The sequence below is a fragment of the Pollicipes pollicipes genome, unplaced genomic scaffold, assembly GCF_011947565.3.
Source record: "Pollicipes pollicipes isolate AB1234 unplaced genomic scaffold, Ppol_2.1 Scaffold_7261;HRSCAF=8764_pilon_pilon_pilon, whole genome shotgun sequence".
NCBI lineage: Eukaryota > Metazoa > Arthropoda > Thecostraca > Pollicipedomorpha > Pollicipedidae > Pollicipes > Pollicipes pollicipes.
In genome coordinates this window covers 23,934,830-23,944,744 of record NW_023597054.1, presented here as the reverse complement: position 1 = coordinate 23,944,744, position 9,915 = coordinate 23,934,830, and the positions used below count along the sequence as shown (strand labels likewise).

Genomic DNA, 9,915 nt, shown 5'->3' with positions numbered 1-9,915 from the left:
CGACGCGTCGGGAAAAAGATAAATCACTGGTATTGGTGTACATACATGAATATGCCTTCTATTGGAGTGGGTGACAGGATTTCATTTTTTAGTACATCCGCCTGCTTTATTTCACGTGTCAGCATTTTAGAGATTTTCTTTACTTGCGTGCTCCAGGCAGTATTTTATTTTACCAGGGCAATATACATCCATTTTACTAGATATCATCCTTTGTAGATGAATCATTGTCTGAAATTAATTGTGTTTTGTTATTGTCAAATAATATGAATTTACACCTTAATAGCAAAACACAATTTACCTCAGCACGATGAACCTAGGCGGAGTGGAGAGCATATTCTTCTTATGATTGCCCAACGCTGTAAACGTCCTTTTGGGTGCAATCATGGCGACGCTTGACCACCAGGTAAACAATCTGCGAAGTAGAGGTTTTAATTGTGTGCTATCAGAACGGTGAGGTGAAGTTTATCGTTTGTGAAGTATAAGTGTATTAATATGACTGAAATGAAAACTGTTTAGTGATCAATATCTAATGCACGCCGCACGGTCACCCCACTATTGGTGCACGGAAAAGTAATGTTTTGGGTAACTTATGTTGCAAAGGTGATTTAGGGTTTTTACATCAGTAGTTTTTTATACCCAAAAATTATTGTGGAAATTTACCTCAAGTTGTAGTCTGGGTTTGGAGCATTCAAGCTAGGGATTCAAGGCAACAGTCAGTCTGTCCCAATGGTTCAGCTAATGAGAGTGGCTGCCTTTTAATTCACCCCCACCAGTGGCTAGGTATGTTCAAGTTGCTCTAGATACTTGATATGTGCCCTTGATAGATACGGCTTGTGTCCAGTGGCAGCAGCCATGTCAGGTCAGCTGATGTTGGAGGGTGTGATTGTGTGGGCATTGCACCACCCTGCCATTGAGCCTTTGCCCCCAAAATTCTGCTGTTAACCTGGCATTGCAGAATCGGATGGCAAGAGTTGTAGCTCACACAAGCAATGCTCGGTATGAGGACTGATCTCTGAATTTCATAGATGCTTAAGGCTTGAATTATATCTGTAAACAAAGTAACTTACTGCACCAAGTGTGATGACATGTTTTGCCAGTTAGGTCTCACATAGCTACAGCATTGTTGCAACAATTTCAGCACACATGGAGTGTAATTCTGAACTCAGAGTAGAATGCATGCCCAGGGACTTAACTCAATTTCTGGAAATCAGTTGCTGTTTGAATGTGATCGACAAAGATAATTTCATGTGAAAATAGCCTGAGAATATCTTATGAAAATGTAGTTTGTAATTCAGTGCAGTTGGGCCTGGTCTGAGCAGGGTTTGCTCTAGAGGGAGGTTAAGAGCACTGGCATGTGCCAGGTGTCCAGTACAATGGAAATATTTTTCAGACTAGTACATTACTTCAGAGATGAAAGAGAATTGCAAAATTGTATCAGCTTTCCTTCAAAATTGTGTTGTCTCTTTTCATAATTATTTCAAAATGAAATGATTAGTAAAATGGTGATCCCAAAGAAAATAATTATCATATAATTGCTTTAAAATGAATAGTTATGGTCTCTTGAATCTTTATGTATATCCTATTATTATTTTAATCAGTGACAATTCAGTTCTGTCATGTCAACATTGTTTGTATATGGGCAGGGCAATGCCCACATATCAAGCTCAGAGAAATGACAAACATGGTGCATATTGTGGATGTGTCTATGACCTGCCAAACATGGTGTGTAACATGAAACCTAAATATGATGCATGGCATTGGTCAAATATATGTTCTGACTACATTTTAGGATTAATGTGTCATTCTTCATAAAATTGTGTAATAAATCCTTTTCAATCCTTGGTGTAAATGTCTGTGGGGCCCTGTTATGTGGAATTCCCTAAGTACCCAATGTCAAGTAACTCCAAGGTACATTTTATGGTGCATTTATTCTCAAGAAAATGGATATTGAATTTCAGGGTAACATACAATCTACAGGTTTGGTTGACTACTGAGTTAATAACCTTATTTGTTATTTGAATATCCCTGAAGGGGTGGTACTTTTTCATACAGATAGTCATTCATGCATTAGGATATTGTTTTTTGTTGTTTTTTTCAAAAAGCATGTGGTAGGCTGCAAAAGTGTTGATTATTTCCATGATGATGCATGTTGTTACTGAAGCCTGGCTTGTTTGGCATTCTGTGTCACTGTGTTGGACCTGTTTAAATAGCTCTGGGAATGTTATTGGTGGGCTTTTGGAAGGTTTTAGCTAGTTGGGTCTTAGTTTTTATCTGCCCCCTAAAATATGTTAACTGTGGGAACATGGACATGGGTCCAGTAAGGGATGCAAGTGGCAGCTGGCTTGTGTCTCCAGAAGGTAACAATAAACCACGCATGGACAGATGAGATAGGGAATCACTTCCCATCCTCCTCCTTGATTGAAAATGTGAAATTAAGCAAGAAGAGAAGGAGCTGTGATTTATTTAAATGGGCTCAGAATTTGTTCTACATTACTGTGCACTTGTTTTGGTGGTGTATGATTGGAAAGTATATCACTAAAAAGGTGTCAGCATTTAATTATTGCTTGTGTTTTTGTGATAAGCCAGTGGCTTCTCTAAGTCTGTCTTTGTGACAATTATGTGGAATAATTTGTGTATTTGTTTCACAGACGGAAAGGGCTTTCCAGCACCAACCCACCATCAACCTTAACAAGAAGGGCCAGAAAGTTGGCAAGGCCCTAAGGTACCATAGAAATGTTGGGCTGGGTTTCAAGACACCACGTGAGGTAAGTTACCATTCCCCTTACAATTTTTTTGACATTTATAATGCTTCCATGCATTGTCCATCCTGGTAGCTTGGTTGGATAGAGTGCCTGCTTTCTGATCTGCCCACCAGTGGCATGGTGGGTCTGAGTTGCTTAAGGGGCTTCATTATATCTCTGTAAAGTATGTGACCAGTGGCAGCTGCCCTGTTACAGATCAGGATAAGTCAGAGGACAAGGTCAGAGGACAGGAGGGTCTGTGCCAAGCATTACAGCATGTTAAACTTTAACTACCAAATTGTGCCATTGACCTGGAATTCTGTGATTGGATGGTATTGGTCGGGGCTTACACAACAAGCGCTGCTTGGTGTGAGCTTTAATCCCAGATATCCATCCATTCCAAAAAGTTTCAGGTTAGATCTTTAAAAACAAAATCTGATTGACTCATTTCCTTAAAATGATATGGCAGATTTTTGGTCTGTGGCCATGAGAGCCAGCTTGTTGCCAAGCTGGTTATGTCATGTTAGTTATTAATCTACCTGCAGCTTGTTTTACTCTTCCTGGGCAGGAGCTACCACCAGGCATGGTAACAATGTCTGGTTCAGCTTTTCAAAGCCAATGTATGTATGTTTGTATATCCCACGCAGCTTCTGAGCTGTGACAGACATGTGACTGAAAACAAATACCGCTGGGCAATACTGTGGCCAATAAGTATGTGCCGTTGGTTGGGGATTCATGCAAGGGCAGCTACATGCAGTGGTGTGCGTATGCTGAGAAATGTGACTTAAAAAAATTGAGTTTGTTATGGCAGGATTGCAGCCATTAAGAAAGCCTGTGCTGCCTTAATATATGGATAAGCACAATATAAATAATGTCTTATGGGAAGAACGTGGTGCAAGGAATTGGGTGTACAAGGCAGTGCTTAAAGAAATTGTGTGTGATGACTGGAGAATCACAAAGTTGAAGGACACTTTGTCAGAGGTGTCTTGTACGGCTTGATTCGGATTTGCCTCGACCATTTGTCACATTTGCAGGCCATCTCGGGCATGTACATTGACAAGAAGTGCCCGTTCACTGGCAACGTGTCGATCCGGGGCCGCATCCTAACGGGTGTTGTACAGAAGATGAAGATGCAGCGCACCATCGTGATCCGGCGAGAGTACCTGCACTACATCAAAAAATACAACCGCTTCGAGAAGCGCCACAAGAACATGAGCGTCCACCTTTCGCCGTGTTTCCGGTGAGCGGTTGCGAATCATTCGGCCTAAGAGACGATTCCTCTCCCCTTGGAGTGTGTATTTGTATTAACTCTTGATTGATAGAGTGCAAACATGGCCCATGTGACAGACAGCGGTGGGCCGTTGCATTCCCAAGACGTATAATTAGAATCGTGGTGTGGTGGGCCGGAAGTGCTTGTCGTTTTTGGATTGCCGTATGCGTAACTGGGCTCAGTGTGACGATTACGTGAAACGTAACTACCCTTTTAGCATAAGTCGTCACGTGCGTGACTAAGCAATGTCCTTAGATACGTGACAAATGTGGTTCGGTCCCTCAGTAGGGTCTTCTCGTCCACCCTGGCGTCCATCATAATGGAGCCTGTGAATACCATGTATTGGGTTGTACAGAAGTGGGTGTCCTGGATATATACATATGGTAGCTGTACTAGGAATGCATAGCAGTAACTATGTCATACCCACTGCATGCCCTATAGCAGTCGATGCGCCCCAAAAACCCCAACTATATCATACCCGGTCTGCTAATGTGTCATGTTTAGATGACACCAAGAGAGTTATGTTACACCTTGTCAGAATTCGGAGAGCTATGTCCTTCCCGGTTACGTCAGCACCACTAAGAATGCACTCGACAGATCATCCTGGTTCGAACCTGAGTAATTTTTAGGAGTACATTGCGGGAAGCGGGACACCATCTATTCGGTTCTAAGACTCAATGCCACCTGACGACTACCGGAGCATTAACTGACTGGAAAGTTGTATACATTGTCGTCTGGTACGAACACAGACGAGTACGATAGTCCGAGCAACCACCCCATCCGCAACAGCTATGCTTACTCAGCAAACGGTGTCGGAGAGGTTTCGGGCAAATAGAGGTTATGTGTATGGCGTTGCTGCATCTCGACGAAGTACGAGTGACACGCGTGTTGCACTATTATCGTGAGGGGAAAGAGGTCGCTCCCAGCGCTTCTTCCGCTGATGGTGTCCATCCATTGTGCACGGACGCGTGGTGGCCTGTGACGAGCTCTGGCGGATACTGACTGCCCGCGGTCTGGTCTGGTTGCAGTGACGTGAAGATCGGGGACGTCGTCACGGTCGGCGAGTGCCGCCCGCTGAGCAAGACTGTGCGCTTCAACGTCCTCAAGGTGGTGAAGAGCGCCGGATCCAAGAAGTCATTCGCCAAGTTTTGAAGCCTGATCGCTGCGTGGAAATAAAGAAACAAAAAAAATTCCGTCTGTGATTCCGTTTGAAACAAATTTGGGTGATAATCCATTCATGACACATAGCATGCGATTGGCACTGGTAGCACTGGCTGTCAATCTGGTGATTGGTTCAGAACCGTCCGCCTGGTGCGACGCCGTCCGCCTGGTGGGACGATCCCTCCGTTAATGTACGTGGATTGTCGGGTTGGCATTGCGGGAACAAATGCGTAGATTGTAGAGGGGGGCACTCGGCCTTCATGGACGGCACCCAGAGACCGACATCAAAACTAAACCCTCTGCGTCTTAAACAGACCTTGGGTCGAAAGGGAAAGGGTCTTAGAACATTGAAGGTAGGTGTTAGATTTACGTTGGCATTACGTTGGTGGCAGTACCAACCTCCGAACACATTTGTAAACCATTATATTGAGGGTAGTGCAGCGTGCGAGAAATGGTCCTTGTGCCAGCAAAGAAAAATGCAGGCGAAAATTGCGAAGGGACGCGCCATTTTCAACTCTTTCAATTGGCCCGATACTTCCCACAACACTGGCTAAAGCACACAACATAGTTATGAATTTCAGGGCCCGTGCGGGAACCGCCGACTACGCAATTCTACCGATATTGGAGTGGTGGCTATATCTGTATCACGGCGCATGCCAGCACCTGCAGGAGGGAGCGCCGGGCCAGCATGTGCGCAAAATCAACAACGCTGATTCTCAAGCAGTGTCCGAAAAAACGCCGGGTTAAGGTTATCGAAGATCATCCTCAGGTCATGTATTACTTTGGACTTTTCTGTCACAAGGTCAGTTAGGTGATTCGATGTCCTGACTTGCCGTGGTGTCAAATGGGGTGGAAAGACGATGTGTGTGAGTTTAGACGCGGTATGGTTTGGCCTAATATCCGGATGCAGTCTGTCATGTGTCGGTACACCTTTCATTATGTCCCGCGGAGTCTGCCTCGTATTTCGCCGTATTCGATCTTTTGTCCGATTGTCTTGCGTTGCTTTCAGAATGGGAAACGAATGTCATTGAAACATTGCAAGCTCAAGCTAGCATAAAGGAATAGACGAATTTATTTATGGCTTGCCGAGAACAACAGGCTTCAATTTGAACAATGGAGCAAACTCGCCAGAAATTGACTAAATGTGTATTTCTTTTGCATATCACGAAACTGGCATAAATGAAAGCATGCTGCCTAAGTGCAGGAATATGTTATATATATATATATATATATATATATATATATATATATATATGTGTGTGTGTGTGTGTGTGTGTGTGTCATGTATTCGCGCACTCAGGCAGCATGCTTTGGGATAACAGCAATAACTTAAAACGTAAAGAACATAACTTCAATGACAGACAGCACATACGTACATACACACACATACACACACACACACACACACACACACACACACACACACACACACACACACACCACACACACACACACACACACACACACACACACACACACATACATACATACAAATATGTGTATACATATATACACGCACGACCGGACACACATACATACATACATATATACAAATATGTGTGTGTGTGTGTGTGTCCGGTCGTGCGTCCGGCCATATCTTAGTAGAACACTTCTTTGTGTGTTTGAATGAAGACCGCTGGTTCCCCACTAGTAAGCGTTGTGATGCATTGTTCAAGGTTACTAGCTTTCGATGTCGCAGCAGGGAGATGCTAACAGACTATACTCATATATAAACGAGGTGCGCTGGCACACGTCTCGGAGCTGGGTCCTCCGTCATAGCATGGCTGAACGGAGTCCGGGCGCCCGGCCGACATTGAAATGCTATCTCGTCCGAGCGTGCGTGCCCGCAGTAGCCACCGTGGTCTGCGTGACGAATGGCGCCCCGCCTGAGACCAGGTGAGGCGACAATGCCAGGCACTGGACGTGGTGCCGGGCAACCTGGACAGAGTCGAATGCATGGCGCATCCGGAAAACGCCGTGCTGGCCAGACCACGTGAGAGGATGGGCTCGACTGGGCTGAGGCGGTCACACTGAGGACAGACCGAAAGCGTCACCGGTCGGGGCCAAACAGAATTACAATTGTGCGGTGAACAATCAGAACCAACACCTGCACAGGGACGGTGGCCCTCAAGCGCTCTGTATAGGAGGGTGACAGGTAACGCGCCCACATGTAAGGGGTAAGGATGGTGACCAACTGCAGGAATCCGGTCATCTGCCCCCGGAGACGGCCGAGCCTGGCCACAATAAACGGAGAGCGCGCGCTCTGAAGCTCACAGCAACGCCAGTAGCGATGAGTGGTGGTCGGTGCGATGGGTGCAGGTTCTACGAGACAGCGTCCTGACAGCGCTAACCTGGCCAGGTTAAGGCAAGCGCAAGCCGCAATGATCTCCAGCGGAAAGGTCTAGTGTGGTCTAATGGTGGTGTTTCCCGGTGGTGTCCGATTTAACTTTTCATTCTGGCATCGGGTTATGGCAGAACTTTCCGTCAATGCCGGTAGGACTGTACCGCGTGTTGTAACTGGCCGTCGCGGTGGATATTCCATGTATCGACCCGCCGTGTTACTGCTGTGATTAAGATGGATATCAGAACAGTCGGAAACTGCAATCAAATGTTACTTCGAGGTTGTTACTGACAAGTTATCACTTGTTTTGTTTTTGGATTTGCCGCCCATGTATCACGGTGAATAAGACCTATGTGAAGCGGTTGGCATGCTTATTGAACATTCAAACCACGTTTTCAGTCTTGCTGACAATAGGTCACAAATAAATCCCTGCTTGCGATTGGTCGACCTGTCGTACCGATGCGGAAACCTATCGGAAAAACGAAGAACTATTACTTCTACACTTTCCACCACGCGAACAAACCGTAGCTTCAAAGCGATATTGCGGCTCACGCAAGATATTTGTACTTGGTGTAAAGTTGTTCCCATTTATTGGCGCCTCGCAACAAACTTTGGTCGCCATGTGATGCACAATATCCGAAAACCCCCCAACTAAGAAACTCCATACAAGACAAGGGTAAATTTTTAAGTTCGTACGTTCCTAAGAGCTCGACTTTTTAAGGCGATATTCTGAATCAACGCTTGCATTGGCACCAGAAATTGGTCAGGAATCTACACTTCAACAAAAAAAAAAAAATGGGCAGACCTTGCACTGCGTTGACTGGACGTTGTACGTACTGACCTGGCGGATCGCTTTCCAATTTACCATATCCATTATGGGAAAATTAGGTGCCCTCAATGCAAGTGCGAACAGTTGCTTTAACTTTGGTCTACAGGTAGTAAATCGCGGACGGTCGTACTGTGAACGTCTACCAATGACGTCACATACTCGTGACCCAACCAAGGGGTGTCATCCAAGTTTGTAAAAATGATTAGTCTAACCTGTCCGCGATTCGTGCAACCGCGGACTATGCTCTGTTTATCGTATGAAAGAACGGAATTAAAGCTGGTCAATCAATTCGTCACGAGCGTCGCGCTGAAATCGTTTTCAAACTCAACAAAATTGGTCGGAAGGCCTGCAGGACAGCACTGCGGATCTCTCGAAGCAATAGCAGTTTTGGATGTTTGCATGCCCATGCCAAATATATATATATATATATATATATATATATATATATATATATATATATATATATATATTTGGCATGGGGGTCATTTTCGTTGGCAATTATTTTTACGTTCTAAATTCATTGCCTACCTTTGACGCAAGTTATGCTATACTTCCATTCGGTAATTGCTCCAAGCTGGTGTTGTTTCATGAATAACATGGGAAAATCACAAACACAGAAAATTAATTCGCTCAGTTTTATTGAAGGTATTCAACAAAACGCTGAACATTCAGCTGCAGATATATGTACAATATATCCAGCTCAAACACCCCACACGTAACTACATGTCACATCCACGTAAACGCCACGAAGTCAGTTGAAAAGAACGAAACGGAAGCACTTCTCATGATTGATGTTTCATACCGTTCTCATTCATCGTTGTCGCTGCCGGAGTCGGTGCCGGAGTCGCTGCTATCATCGGTTGTTACGACAACCGGTGGGAGACCTTCTAGCAGCCCGCCATTCGTCCAGCACTGCTGCTCCAGCCTTTTGGCGTGCTCACAGCACTTACTCCAGTCCTCTGGAGAGACAGCTGCGACACCTGCCTCCACCAGCCGTTCCACCTCCTCCATCCGCCCCGTCAAGTTACCCCGTCTTATCACGCGCTTCATCTGTGCCCACACTAACTCTGTCGGGTTCAAGTCGCAGTGATACGCTGGCAGGCGAACGACCCGATGACCTGATCTCTAGCAAGGCTGTCCAGAAAATATTCCTTCTTCCGGCTCTGGGACTTGACTAGCTCCAGCAGCTCCACATTTCGCATGTCTTCGTCGATGGTCACACCTGCCTGCTGCAACCACTCCTGGACTTCCGCTTTACGCCAGCTGGAAGTTGGCACTTTTTGGCACAAACGGGAATGGTATGAGGCATTATCTATGATGATCACAGAGTGCTCTGGCACGTTCGGAAGCAGGCACTGGGTGAACCACTTCTCGTAGCAGTCGGCGTTTATCGACGTACGGTAGTCGACGTTCTTGTCATCGGTCCTGAGGTGGAGAAGTGCGCCCGGTATAAATCCTTCTGAAGAGCCGGCATGGACTATTATAAAACGTCTTCCTTTTCCAATGGCGTTCCTCCGTCCGTTGATCTGACCACCGTCCAGCCACGCCAAGTCCTCCATATCGTACTGATTAT

At 45.5% G+C, this 9,915-nt stretch overlaps 1 protein-coding gene across 1 annotated transcript; it reads left to right on the top strand.

Moving 5' to 3' along the window:
* The first annotated feature begins 313 nt into the window (after positions 1-313).
* Positions 314-5,202, top strand: LOC119112638 (40S ribosomal protein S11). Its single transcript, XM_037236871.1, has 4 exons — positions 314-403; positions 2,649-2,765; positions 3,776-3,981; positions 5,040-5,202. The coding sequence occupies exons 1-4, from the start codon at positions 383-385 to the stop codon at positions 5,161-5,163; spliced, it is 468 nt and encodes a 155-aa protein (XP_037092766.1). The 5' UTR covers positions 314-382; the 3' UTR covers positions 5,164-5,202.
* Positions 5,203-9,915: the final 4,713 nt, after the last annotated feature.

Excerpts from the sequence above, each read along its gene's own strand:
- LOC119112638 (XM_037236871.1), top strand. The coding sequence starts at position 383 with ATGGCGACGCTTGACCACCAG. Across the intron at positions 404-2,648 it reads TGGCGACGCTTGACCACCAG|ACGGAAAGGGCTTTCCAGCA; the intron begins GTAAACAATCTG and ends TTTGTTTCACAG. Across the intron at positions 2,766-3,775 it reads GTTTCAAGACACCACGTGAG|GCCATCTCGGGCATGTACAT; the intron begins GTAAGTTACCAT and ends TCACATTTGCAG.